Source organism: Gallus gallus, chromosome 3 (genome assembly GCF_016699485.2).
Source record: "Gallus gallus isolate bGalGal1 chromosome 3, bGalGal1.mat.broiler.GRCg7b, whole genome shotgun sequence".
NCBI classification, from domain to species: Eukaryota; Metazoa; Chordata; class Aves; order Galliformes; family Phasianidae; genus Gallus; species Gallus gallus.
This window is the reverse complement of record NC_052534.1, coordinates 9,578,563-9,593,216: the sequence shown is the minus strand read 5'-3', so window position 1 is coordinate 9,593,216 and position 14,654 is coordinate 9,578,563. Positions and strand designations below refer to the sequence as shown.

Below are 14,654 nucleotides of genomic sequence, written 5' to 3'. Positions count from 1 at the left end.
CTTGAGCTCTGCTCCTTTCTGTTTAAGTTTGTTTCATTTGTTTTAGTTAAGGTCTATAGTAATGCCAAACTATTTTTGGCTCCACTTCATGTCACCCCTTCACTCGCTTGTGTCATGATGTCAGTTTTGATCTATACCTTCCCATTGCTAGACATCTTTGCCTACAGACATAATCCTCAGCCCCTAATAATTATAAGCACATCAAAGGCTAGCTGGTTTGCTTAGCTGCAGAGGTCCACACAAAGATCTGTGTATCTTCACTTGAAAGAGATTTATAGTTTTCTGTCAAGCGTTAGAATAATTGTAGCATGCATTTTTTTTCCTTCTTCATCGTGACATATCATTGCCCACTGCAGAACCTGATTTTGAACTGCACCACTGTATGCCTGAAATTAAGGCAATATTCTCTGTAATGTTTTAATTGTAATAAGTCCCATATTTTTAATATCTGTCAGCAGTAAAAAATATATCCCATTTAATGTGAAAAATGTTTAACAAAAGCTCATGGATTACCATGATTTTACCTTCATTTTAAATGATGTATAGTCACAGAATCACAGAATCGTAGGGGTTAGAAGGGATATCTGGAGATCATTGAGTCCTATCCCTGTCAAAGCAGAGTGGAAAAAAACAAAGTAACTGAAAGAGACAGTTTGGGGGAGTTAAATTTTTGTGTACGTGGCTATTTTATAATCAAAATAATTGCAGTATTCCCACGTTCTGGAAAATGAAAGGAGCTGTCCCTGTCTATTTTGTACTTGTTGTACTTATATTAAGTTATTGCAAGGTATGTCTCTTGTCACAGATCATTTCAGTACATTTCTAGCTTATCCCTCCAGCAAAATTGGTGCATGTGAACAACAGAGAGTAGATGACGCTAATTACCAAGTAAGCAACTTATTTTCTGTAGCAACATATCAAGAAGTAACTTGCAAAAGTGAAAACAATTCACAGTGAGATTCCTTGAGTGAGGATGCTAAATGACAAAGAATGATTCAGCTTAAAAGATCTTGAAGAGATGCCCATGGCATGGAATTGCAGTAAAGAGAAGTAAGTGAACGCGCAATCATTAATTTGTCTGTTATTACTAGCAATTTAAATAGTATATTTGTATAGTTCTCTATTTAAAATAAAGGCAGAAATACATTGTATTTGTAGAGATGCATCACAAGTAAAAAGTCTAAAGTCATTAAAAGATACACTTTTTTAAAGCAAGGCATTCGTGCCTATGCCCAGCTGAAATTTCTGTGTGGAGAGCTACACTTTCCTTCCCAGTGTTATGCACTTCACAGTTCCAGTCAAAATTCAGTATTCTTTGCTTCCCTGCTCTGACAATATGGAGTGTTGCCTTCCACTCCATGAAGCTCTGTATGCGTACATGGCCATATACATGAAAATTAACAAAAACCTTTTAGTCTAACTTCTTTTCATTAAGTTCTGCTGGCATCTTTCATCACCTTCATGAGAATGAATGGCTGAGGAAATTTGTATGTGCCAGTCCTGAAGATATAATCCTCAATAAACTGGGATTATCAGCCACTTCAGGAAGTGATTTTGAAAACTTTGAAGTGAAATGTATGGGTAGATCATTCAATCGATGTTGGTTCTTTTCCTACTGCTTTCTTAACATTCATTAAATTTCAAGTATTTAGGTGTCAATGTGTATGATGAGTTTTTCAACCAAGCTGTAGTGTACCAGAAGTAGAGTTAGGCTCCTTATTTATGGTCATCACATCTGAAAAGGCTCAAGCTTTGGAAAAGCATATGGAAATTATCTCAGGATATGGTTGAAATGGCAGATTGATGGCAAACATGTCTTCATGTCTGTAACGTGTGTCATGCCTGAAGAAGGCCTTCTCCAACATCCATCCTTTTTTTTCTTCCTAGCTACTCAAAATGGAAAAGGGACATTTGGGGTACTAGGAAAGTGAGTTCTCAATACTGGCTCTGCAAACCAAAGTCGATTTAAATAACAAGCACAGGTAGTTAAAGTAACTGTTGAAACAAGCTATCAAAGCAATTGATGCATGGAAAGCGCCTTTGCATGGAGAGTAAATGAATACCTTTCTGGGAAATAGGTTTTAACCAAATACAATTTATATATGAGTCAAACACAAGTTTTTCTGGCTCAGTGTAGGATACCTGGATGAAATTTAATGGCCTGTAATTCACTGTAGGTCAAACTAGATGAGTTGTACTGTATCATTATAGTGTAATATTCATATGTACTGGATTCCTGTCTTGCCTACAGCTCTGTGAAAAAGCCCCTGGTAAATCTCCCATTAGGTTCAAAAGGCCCACATGTAGGCTGAAAGACTGCAGTTAGAAGCCACATAATGTATATTCACACATCTCGTAGTATGCACGTGTGTGTGTACATAAGTGGGTGTTATGTTTACACATACTTAGCCAAAAACTGTCCAGTCATAAAAATAGCTCTAACTCCGAACATGAGTGCTGGATTAATTGTTATGTGTTTACATTTTACTTTGTGACATCAGCAGCCACAGCTGGGTTTTTTTTTTTTTTTTTGGAAAGAAGAAGAAATGAGCACAGCAGGAGGTGCTTTCATAATTGCTGTAGCTGCCTGGGAGCAAGGATCTGTAGGTTCACGGTGTGTCAGAGGCATGTTTGTCTCACACACCCTTGAGCCATCCTCAAGCCTCTAGGTTTCTGATAGGGAACTTGCTGGTTGCATTTCTATGCACCGAAAAGAGTTGGCAAACACATATTTGCATGGCAGCTGGTATGTGTTTTGTCCTGTTTGTTCTGCGTAACATAACGTGATGTGACAGGCTGCAATTTATCACATCGGTGGCATGACAGCAGAGGAATGGGAAAAGAGGTATAATGGTGGTCTGACGCAAGGCGTCCACTTAGCATTAGGTTGTAATATCTCAACATGAGGTCTTTTCATATTCGCCTACCAAATAATTATCACCAAACATTCCCCATGCAGGTGAGCTGAAGAAGTGGAGATCAGATACTGCATAGTCAACACCAGGGGAGAGCTGTAGATATGAGTTTGGAAGGAACAATGCTTGTCAATAGGAGACTCTTCGCACATCTGCTCTCTGATCAAACAAATAAACAGAAACACTGGAGGACAATTTATTTATTACATCCTCTTTCACTACACCCCCTGCCGCACTGCAGGCTGGGGATGCCATGGAATTGCTGCTGGCAAAGTTGAAGGTTGGAACTGTTTTCCTCCAAAGGCTGCTCAGGGGACTGCTTGAAAGTTTATCTCCAGAAAACTCCCTTATCAAAACCAAAGGTGTTTGATGACCTGATCTTAGCTCTTGTTGAATGCTTTCAGCCTATCAAAACCAAATGCCCCGATAAAAGCCTGTTTGTTGGTGTTCTGCTTTGGAGAAAGCCATGGGGAAGAGCTCAGCTGGGTCCAAGAGAAAGCTTTGCACCCATTGCTGCTTTCCACCTTGCCCCAGAGAAGAAATAATGTGGGTTGTTAGAGAAAACACATTGATGGAAAACTGATGGAAAATGCTTAATACCATGCAATGAGTACATCAGAATGAGTGGCTTTTGTCCTCAACATACCTCATCAAATGCATTTCATTTCAGCTATTTGAAATACAGTTTCTTTAAATACTCTTCCTGTGGGTTAGTTGGCACTGAAACTTCTTAAAATCTCAGTGCTGCGAGACTGCTGCAGCTCCCAAACTCATGCATGAATGGTATCTTTGTGCTAGATTTCAAACTGTAAAGTTTACTCTTAAAAACAGATAATGAGGCAACGTTGGTTATCTCTGCATTGTTGATATTATGAAATGGCAAAATATTATAATAAGATGAAAAGATAGTATTAATAACAGCTTAAGCATGTATGATGATCATTATAATTACTTATTTACCATGGGTACATGGTAAGTGTCCCACCTTATCATCTTTATGATTAAGCAAAGAGCTTGATTTCTGCCTCCTACCCTCCTAGCCCAGGCCTGGCTGCAAACCATGGCATTTGGGCTCCTGGTTCTCATGTCCTCACCACAGCCTCCCTCCTCCTGCCCATATTAATCTGCTACCTGATACTTTTGCTGGATGTAACCTACCTTCCTCTGCTACATCATGCTGTGGTTATCTGCGTACCTCAGCTGAATTTGGGCATTGGCCTTGCTAATATTCTTACTGCTGAAAATGGCCCCCCTGAAGATGCTCCTATATGCCTGAAGTGCACTGGGGAAGAGCAAATTCTGGGGCCATCCCAGAGCCCTTGCAGAATAACTTTATTTCACCTCCCATCACTGCCTTGACACGAGCCTGTCCTAAGCTCACCCTCTGACTGCAACACACAGAAGGAGGGATGTGGAACCCAGTCTGAACTTCTACTGAATCATCATCTCAATCTCCCTGCAATATTTCATGACATGACTACCTAAACAAACTTTTAATAACCAAATGGAAGATGATTGGTACAATTGCTACTTATATATGTGTGTATTTACTACATAGGGTGCGTGAGGCACTTGCTGGGAGCCCTTGCTTTTTGCCTGCAGGTGGGGAGACATTAAGCTCACATGGAGCGAGCCCATGTTCATGCAGTTGGCTGTGCTGAAAGACTGCGCTGCTGCTGCCTTTTAGGCATGGCTGGGAAGAATTGGGCCCACAGCACTCTCTTTTGAACACAGGAATAAAATACTAATGAGAATTTTAATAGGAAGACACGCCTGGAAAACTCCTGATATCTTCCAAAATTCCTGAAGGAAATATGAGCTTCAGTCGGTGCCTTATTTTCGCATACTATGATCAACTACACTGCCCCAGCCTATTCCTCTGCGTGTCTGAAAGCAGCGTTGCTCACTTACAAGACCAGGAACAGCCCAGCAGGTCAGTGACGGGCCGGTGGCAGTCCTCTCAGTCCATCCCCAACCTCCTGGGTGACTTTGGCCAGCTCATTTGAGCCCTTGGTGCTTTCATTTCCCTCTGGGGAGCCCTCTGTGACGCACACCCCTCCTTCCCACAGCATCCCGCACCGCGGCCCTGGCTTCTTCCCATCACCTTTCCGGCAGTGCCCTCCCGGAGGTGGGAGCACAGCCAGGCCGAGTCCGTTTTCTAAGCTCACTTATTTTCTGTGATTTGGAGGAATTTTTACAACGCGCCGCTGGGAAAATCAGCCTTAATACTCTTGTTGCTATCTGCCGTTAGGTGTCAGTGTGACAACAACCATGATGCACAAAGGCTTTTCTAGGGGCGGGCAAGCCACTCTGTCCTCAACTTCTCTGTTCGGGATCGGGGAAAACGCAACATCCAACCAAGAGGAAGGGGAAGGGAGAGCAGAGCCAGCAACACCTTATCTCAGGTTTTTCCACCGCCTGATGGAAGCTATTTACTAGCAGATAAGTCTGTTTGCGTTTCATTCCGTGCGTCTCGGGGCTCCCGGTGCTGTGGTTCTCAGAGAGGTGCGATATTTACCAAAGCACGGGAAGAGTTTCTGCACACACCGCCCCAACACGCCGTGCTGGGGCCAAAGGAACACTCGCCGCTATTGGTAATTTGCAGTCTGTAGGAGGTAAACAGCTCTGCCCATGCACAAAGTGTTTCCGTAAGGTGATGCCTGCTGAGGTTGGATAAAATACTGGGTTGGAAAAATAGCGAGGAATTCCGTTCATTCAGAAGGAAAGGATCGAAAAGCTTAAAAAATAGTTTTAAAACGATGTTTTTTTTTTTTCACTCAAAATGAGCCATTATTTCAGTGGATGGGTGGTATGCAAAGTAAAGGAAGAGTAAAAATGTGGTACACGTAAAGGGGTCTGTTTCCAAGTTTGGAATGCTTCCCAAGATGAGCTGACAAAGGTAGCAAACAATTTTTGTTTAGATGGGAGCTTTTAAACTCAGTACAGACAGGAAATAAAGTTCAGTTTTGGCCAAAAAAAGAAAGAAAAAAAAGAAAAATTGTCTGTGTCTGAAGAAAATGATTCTCGGAAATATTCTCCTGATCCCTCTGGTGTTGAGAATATCCCAAGTGCTTGTAGGGAGACATTTCCCCCCTTATTTTTGAAGCCAGGAGTGTTCCCACTGTTGACTTTGATGGGATTTGGGTCAGGGCAGCACAGTGGCTAACTCACATTGGCTCTGCCAGGGATCAGAGAATCTGTTGTGCAAGAAAACCCTTTGGGGACAGCTTTGCCTTCCTCTTGCCTCCTCAGAGGTAGAAGGGATTGTGTGCATTGCTTAACTTTGTTGTCATGATGATGTTCTTCTCCCATTCCTTATGCTCCTCATCTTGCCTAGAAAGCTGCCTCCAATGCTCCAGTGATTTGCGCCCTAGAGCAGGACAGAGGCAGCGGGGGTAGGACAGGCAGCAGGCAAGCGGGCAGCAAACACCTGTGGGAGATGTGGGGTGTGGGCAAGGCTGATGCTGGCATATAGGGGAAGGAAAGGATTTCTCTGGTAATGCAGGAATGTGGAAAGATTCTTTGCAAGGGCAAACTTTCCCTATTGAAACTCAATTGCTTTCTGTGGATACAAAATGCACTTTAAGTGATGAGAGGAGCAACACTGTATTCAACAGATATCAGAGAATGCAGGCTGGGTTAATTACCTCCTCTTAAAGAAAATATTTATTTCTTTTTCTACAAAGGTGAGCATCTGAGACAGAATCTTATCTCCAAACTCCTGTCGTGCCCTTAAATGAGAAGAAGAGTGAGGGAGGGAATGAAACAGGGCCGGGGGCAGACACCGGGATCTTTCTCTTGGGGTTTTTCCTCTGTTGGCCTCACCACCCACCCAGCTCCCTGCCAGCAGCCTCTGTGCCGACCTGGCCACGGCAGTCTGTAAGGCCTTTGGGCACCCAAACCAGGTGTCAGCAAGCCCGTGCAGCGAGCAGGGCAGGTGAGCGACAGCCCCAAAATGCCTATCAGGGAGAACCTGCCCTGATATCTGCTTCAGTGCCTTCATTAGCCACACCTTGCTGCTAAATTGTCGAGTGTCAGTCAGGGTGCACCAGAGATGGTTACAACAAGGCGTGCTCTAATACCCCAACTGCTTTCATGTCCCAGTGCCTTCGGGTGCTTTTAGAAAACGCATCCAAGTTTCATCTCATGAGGTGGGATTTAGCCAAGAGACACCGAACAGAGCACTGTATAAGTGTCATTAAGAGAGCTTAGTAGCAGGATGTCAGAATGTATGTTGTGTGCGTGTGTATGTGTCTGTATGCATGCACACAACTCACACATACACACTTTTGGCACCAGAGAGGTTTAAAAGAACACACCAGCACCAAACATGTGGCCAGTTTTGAATTCATCTCATCAGCACGACTGGTTTTGTAGCGTCATAGAATCATAGGGGTTGGAAGGGACCTCTGGAGATCATCGAGTCCAACCCCCACGTTTCCTATGTGGATAGGCACATACACAAACCTGACAAAACTTGGCACTCATCTTATGGGAACTTACCCAGGAAATTCAAGACTTTGTATCGTAATTCTTAAAGCACAACAACAACAACAGAAGTGGGAAGTCAATGTTTTTAAATGGACTGAAAAAAACCCAACATGCAAGCATTTTTAATTTTGATACATGTTACGTGGTAATCAGCTTGTTGGTATCAGAATAAGTTTACTCTACACAGCCTTCCAGCATAAGCCACTTCTTTTCCATGAGCCCCAATGACTGTGCGTGAGCACATTTGTCTGGCAGAAGCCAGCAAGCACTGCTGATTTGTAATTATTGTTTTGTTTACAGATGGTATTCCCATTTTTCTGTTATTTGGATTAGGGAACCAACCAGTCCCAACTTTTTCTTCATTAAAAGCAAAAGAAAAAATCTCCTTTTAATAAGTGTATGCTTCACACTTTCAAACTTCAATAGCATGGAATGTTTCACTTGATCAGAAAGCTGATTTAATTTGCTGCTAGGTTAAATGTTAAAGGTTTCAGTCTTATGACCATGAATTCTCAAATTAAATTCAGTGCATTGCTTAAATTTCTAGCTGCAGTGCATTTAGGCTAATTGCTTTGGTAAGTTGGATGCTCAGTAACTACCACTCTTCTGAATTTTCGTCTTTAGAGGAGAGCAATGAAATAAGCCTGAGGGGCCCAGGTGGGCTCGCCTGCTCTTTGGGATTCACCTGTGGGGTCTTTGGATATCTCTTCCAGTCTGACCACATCCTCAGACCATGTCTGATGAGGCTGTTCTACTGACAAGGGAGAGAATTTAAACACCTGTAGGTTTGAGCTATTTAAGCCCAAATCAGTTTTGAAGCAACAAGAAAGGCTGAGCAAAATGGTTCAGATTTCAGTCAGTTGTCAGCTAAATGTGTGCACTGGGCCTTCAAGTATTTGGCCAGACACATCTTGATTGCTTGGCTTTTGTTTTCGCCCTTGGAAAGTCAGCTGGATAATAGCCCCTAGCCAAAGCCTATTCTGCAATGCTGTAAGTGGGCAGGGCCTGGGGGCCAGCGGGAGAGCTCACCCAAAAAATACCGAGCTATCTTGACATATTTCCTGATTTTCTGCCTGCCAACTTATTTGCACTCCTTCTTTACAACATTAACCATAAAAATCATTCGGTCTGAACTTTATCACCACTGATGCACTTCCCCTTGGGAGGAAGCCACAGGGTGATGGAAGCAGCAATGGAAACCTCTGCTAGCTGCACATGGGCAAGCCCCGAGCACCTAGCCTGAGTACCTAGCTTTTTCCTCTTTGTTTACAGCATTTTAAGGCTTTTAGTTCTCACGCAACATATATGTCATTAAATAGCCGATGCCTCTTTGCACACGTTGTTGTGATGGCCTGTGGCAACCTGAATTAATTGTTTCTGTAGTTGGTGGTGGTTACTAGCAGTAATTATTATAATTTGCATTTATAAAAATACCTTTCATCTAAGGATCTCAAAATGCTTTTGCGCACATTTAATTAAGCTTCACAACATCCTGTGAGGTAAGTGTAAAGAGCGTTGTTATATCCACTTTTACACCAGATTCCCCAAGAAAACAAGGTCAGTCCCTACCGTGGTGGGTGTGTGGGTCACATCACGCTGGCACTGGATGAAACAGGAACTAGGGGTGCCGATCTCAGTCACCGTGTGTATCCCACATCGCTGCATTGGCCACTGTGCATTCAGGCAGAGCAGCCAAAGCCCAGATCTCTGGTCTGAGAGGGCCAGTTCCTTTCCTCGGAGACTTCAGCTGCAGAAAAGTCTTGGGAGGAAAAACCAATCAGCATATATTGCACAAGACAACCCGTGCTGCAAAGATATCTTCTTTCCCTCATTTTCTACCATGAAGTTTAAGCCTCTCTCTGCAATCTGCACTCAGTGAGACATTGCTGCTGCAGCTGAAGGCAAGAAACCAGCCTCAAGCAATGTGAAGTGGCCCTTTACAAGACTCTTCCCTGTCTTAGCAGACGCTGCATGCACTTCATCGCCAGTCTTGGATCAACTCTATGTGCTACGAGCCCTCCCAAGACCAATCACATCCAAGGCTACCACTTGACCATGGCATTTAGAGGTGAGGACAACACGAGCTTTGGCACTTGAGAGGACAACAGCGGAAGACAGTTTTCAAAAGCCCATTTCTTCTCCATAAATTTGACAGTGTTGTTTGAACTGAACCCAGCTCCATGTAAGCTCTGGATGAGCCCCATGGAAGGTAGATCTACGTAGGTGCCTGCAGGTTGGGTAAGAAGTATGAGACCATGCCCTCAGAGTTCTTTACCATCCCCACCAATTTATAAAGGCTTGTTTACATACGACTATGACCAGTTTAACTATTTTGAAAGAACTTTGCCCGTGGATGCATCTAATCCAAAATAAAAGCCAAGTTTCTGAATTAAGTGGACTTACGGGTAGGGAATGATTATTCTAAATAACGTGAGAAAGTTATTTGTCTATAGATCATTCTGCCGGCTTGTTCTGAAGTGGACTGCCTGGCTGATGCCTCACACTGCTACATTATAAGGCAGGGACGCAGTTGCATATTCATCAACAACCAAGTTTGTTGTCAGCACAACCTTTTCTCAAAGGGGATGTGCCAATGCCAGGCAAGAGGCAGTGTCCTTGTCTAAGGTCTTGCACACCTCTCTGTCCTCACCTGGTATTATTTCTGATTTTACCTAACAGCATGAAATCATTCCTGAAAATATCCTTGCTTGTTTCTAACAGCAGAAAACTCAAGTGGCAGAGGCTTTGATGTGTCCCACTTCACTCATAGGAGATGCCATTAGCAGAGAGGCTTTGTCCTGGTGTCATTGGAGGAGCACCCCAGAGATGCCCAGGGAAAAGCTTAATCATTCCCAGAGCATCCTCCCAAGGACAGTGTTGCTTACTCCCAAATCCTTTCAGTTCCCACAAATCAATTTACAGGATTTATTCTGTTTCCGTGTTTCTCTTATGGCATAAGAGCGCACATCGTTTCATTTGGCCTGACACCATCTGCTTCACTTCAAGGAGTGGGCTGAGACCATGCTTTTAGTGATAGTCCTTATAGGTTTTCTTCTTTTCCTCTGATCCAAACTTGTTTGTCTTTATTGAAGGAAAGGAAAGGAAAAAGGAAAGGGAAGGGAAGGAAAGGGAAAAATGGAAACAAAAAAAGGAAAATGGAAAAGGAAAAAGAAAGACAAAGAGTAGGAAAAAAAAAAGAAAAGAGAAGAAAAGAGAGGAAAAAGGAAAGGGAAAGGGAAAAGGAAAAGAAAAAGGAAAGAAGAGGAGAGGAAAAAGGAAAAAGGGAAAAAAGGAAAAGAGGAAAGAAAATGCAGGAGTGACCTGGGTTGTGCCAGAATACAGCACCATGGGAATCACAGCATCAGGCCCACAGAGGGTCTTGTTGCAGCTACCAGAAAGCTGTGGCAATAACTTCAAATCAGTACTCTGGGGTTTGTTTCTTTTTTGGGGGAGTTAAAAATTCTGCTCAAGTTATCTCCTATTGCAAAAATGACTCCATGGGTACTACGTTATCCTCTTTGGACCTCAATCACTCCCAAAGATTCAAGATGAACTCTGCCTGCCCAGGCACCAGAGTCAGTGCCCCGAGGAATTTCTTCATATCTCAGGGATACGCAGGATGTGTACTTGCATGCCCTCGCTGCCTCTCAGCACCAGCTGTACATGCAGTTTTGCTTTAGGAACCTGTACCTCCAGTATTGCAATATCTCTTTCAGTCTCTGTCATCAAGAGTTTAAATACAGTTCAGATCAGTGTTAGTGGCCCAGCTCCAACAGAGGAGAATTGCTGCAATTCGTTATCTTGACAAATTAACTGGTCTGAGGCAATTCCTTTTTGAGAGATACAATTAGCTAACTCTTGAACTCTAGCCTTGCTCCAGCGCTATGGCAAAGTCATGCACCTGCTTCAAAAGTTTTGATAATACACCTAAGTACAACTAAGACATTTCCACCTGCAAATATATTCCTGCACCAGGAGCTGTAGTGTGCCATGGTCATGCCTTGCTGTCCTTACGCTGCTCTTGTACCTGCTGTGGGATGGGCTGATGGTGCAGCCTCTGCTGTAAAGGGCTCTGACCTCAGCTGACTGAAAAAAGCCTGTATGAATACCCAGGTGATCTGGTTGAATAGCACCTAGGGGATGGTACTGGTTGCAATCCCTCAGTCTGTATAGACCTGGTGAAAACAGGATTACTGTCAGGTGCTGGAGCTGATGCTCCAGCTTCCCTTCCCTCCTGTCTAGGGGAACAATTTTTTTTCTGCCAAGCAAAGGGAAAACATCCACAGCTACGTCATACTTCCAGCCTCATGTGGGTAGATGCCGTTCCCTTCCCATTCTCCTTGGAAAGCAGCTCTTGCCCTCCACAGTAGCTCACCCTTGGGCATCATCTTCCTTTGCACAAGCGCTCCCAGCTACTATGAGATATCCCTCAACCATTCATCCAAGCCATTTTAGAAGCTCTGTGCGGGATGATAAAGCTGTCCTGCAGAAGGCTTGTGTCTGCCTGAAGCCTCTTTGTATGGATGTGGTGACTCGGAGGTTCCTAGAGCTCCGCTTTGAATTCCAAGCCTTCAGCATTCAAAACATTTAACCCTCAATTTCTTTTCCCCTTTATCAGTTTGGCCAACTTCCAGCTGGCAGCGTTTGTTTGCAGGCTTCCATCCTGCATCTTGTGCTTGCAGATGTCTCTCTGTCTCAATTAACCCCCCGAAATGGTTTTCCTCTCCCCTGACTGGTGCATCCTCTCTTTGCTCTCTGCCTGCAGGGCAGGAGCTGGCAGTTAGCAGCTGGGTCCCTGAGCTGGAGGTGCCAGGCAGAGGGTGTGCCGAGCATGCAGTGTCAGAACCAGCAGGAGAGGAACACGCTGCTCAGCAGCACTTGCTCAGCATGCTCTGGGCTGGGCTTTGCAGTGCTGGAGGCCGTTGGGCCTTTGTGGCATCTCTGGAGCACCATGGAAGAAAGATCAGGTCTTGCTGGAGTGCTTTTGCTGAGATGCTCCAGAGCATGCACCCAAACAGTGGGAACGTCTGTGCTCACTAGCACAGCCTTCCTCTGGAACTAGGTAGTAGCGTAAAATAGGATACAAAAAGGTCTGAAGTACCACTTACCAAACAAAGAAAATGCCTAGTCACCTGGAGCATCCTCCCTCCTGCGCCTGCTCTAATTGCTCAACACAAGGAGCCCTGGGCGGCCGGGCTGAGCCCTGGCACTCCGGTTCCTCCTCAGCACTGTGGCTCCTTCTCATACACTGGCAGCCGAGAGGAGAACTGCTCCCTGCTGCCAAGATTATAGGCAAACTTCACACAGTTTGGGCAACCTGATAACATCTGGAGACACGAGCTCTCCATTGCTGGGACACCAGTCAAGCCTTTGGGTGGAGAGGGCCTGGAGTCAAAGCAAATCCTTGGCTGTTCAGGTTTTCCGCTGGCGACCCATCACAGCTCGGTGCTACCACGTCTGGATCGTTCCCGTAAGACACACCTTTTTCTTTAAATTAAGTAGTATTGGCACTGCTAGCATCATTTCTGAGGAACCTGATTACCTAGGCTCCAGGGAGATATAAAACGAGCTGTTCAGCTTATATAGTGGTTAGCTTAATCTTGTGTATAATTCTAGCAGAGCAAATGAGTAGTCAAGATTGAAATCTCTGCCGGAGCTGGTGAGGACTTGGCATTTCCATGCAAAGCAAGCTTGAAGCCAGGTTTCACTGCAAGCTACAGAAGGCTGCTAAGTGCCATAGTCTGTCCACGCTACTCAAAAAAGGGTTGTTTGTGCTTCTTTACTAGTATCACATCACTTTTATTTCCATTATTCTTCTTCCTGGCACACCCACCGAAGCCGTTCTGCTGCTGCTAATATGCCTGATGTCCAATCAGTGAAATAATGATATGCTGTGCTCGCGCTAAGAGTTGCTGCTACTTAGTAGTGATTGAAGTGCCTTATCTTCTTAACTATCAAATTGTTAAATTACAACACAAATGGGAGATATTTTGGTTGAATGTGCCTTTTCCAGCTCTCGGCAGCAACAGCTGTTCTCAATAAGTTCTGAAAGTACTGTAAAAACAGTATTTCAACAAGTAATGTTTGTCAAATGAAGGAAGGCATGGCAGCTCTGGGAATTAACAAAATAATGTAATCTGAAATAAGAAGCCCTAGAAAACCAGAGCAGAAGAAGCAGAGTTTGTATTCCCAGCGCTCCTCAACAAAGCTGGCTGCTCCGAAGTGGTTTCCCTGCAGGAAACTAAATGACTTTAATGGGCTCTGTTTAATTTAGAAAGACGATGTTGGGAAAACAGTTGTTCCCAGAAGAGAGAGAGCTGCCCATGCTCCCGTCAGTAGTGACATTCCCTCCGATTTGGTATGTGGAGAGGTAACCTATTGGCTGTAGAAAGGTACTGGCTCCACATAGATTGGGTGACACCTCCTGCTGCACTTATTTCTCTTAAAAAGTCTAACTCAGCATGAGAGATCAACTTCAGCATGTCAAAATGATAATAACAGAGAATAGCTCACATAGTACCTGGAGATGGGTATATATTAACGTGGAAGTAGCTGCTGAAGTAAAAAGGGAATTTTGTTGAACTGCCTCAATAAAAAGGTGTGATTGCTGAGGTTGTTTCTGCGGTGTTTACAGCACTCCCTCTACCTAACCATCTGTATTCCTTTGGACCTTTGATTTGTTTCTTTCCAAAACAATGCTACAATATTCTTCATTCTTTACCAAGAGGAGCGGCATGCCTGAAGTCTGCGTGGTTCACTGGGAGTTCACTGGGATACATTTGCAACTCCTGAAGCAAAAACCTGATATTTTATCTTTAGCAGGAGTTACATTTTTTGAACTTATTGAATTTTTCAAAGATCAGCATGAAGAGTTCGGATTAAATGCTTGCTTCAGCGTTTTAAAGGCTCCTTGTGTCCCCGTTGCCTAAGGAGGTCGTGCATTAGGATTGCTCTGTAAACATCAGATTGTACAGAATTGGCTCTGCATACCATGCCGAGCACACAACGGAGAAGTCAAATGGCTTATCATTCACTTATCAACTAGTTTATTTCTCATGCCAAAAAGGCTGGATTTTTACAAGAGCAGCTGCTACTTTGTAAATAATGTAATGGCTTCTGTTAAGTAGAGCTGTCGGGTTTGCAAACAATATTCAAAGAAGGTTTTCGTTTTGCTGTGTGATTGCACGCTTTCAGATGTTTTTTTTTATTATTATTATTTTATTCCTGAAAGCCCAGTGGAGGAGGCTG

General features: G+C 43.8%; 1 protein-coding gene across 8 annotated transcripts in view; it reads left to right on the top strand.

The window, feature by feature from the left end:
• The window catches only part of WDPCP (WD repeat containing planar cell polarity effector), a 145,667-nt gene that overhangs the window by 116,841 nt on the left and 14,172 nt on the right, over window positions 1-14,654 (top strand). The window contains exons 16-17 of one of the 8 annotated variants that reach the window (XR_005859074.2): window positions 911-1,050; window positions 2,960-14,017. The exons of 6 other annotated variants lie outside the window; for them this stretch is intronic. Coding sequence is in view for 1 of the 2 variants with exons in the window: in XM_015278097.4 (XP_015133583.2) it covers window positions 2,960-2,994 (35 nt within the window). In the remaining variant the exon portion in view is untranslated. Of the gene's footprint in view, window positions 1-910; window positions 1,051-2,959; window positions 14,018-14,654 lie in introns of those variants that run through there. One more of the 8 variants, XM_015278097.4, reaches the window with a different exon arrangement.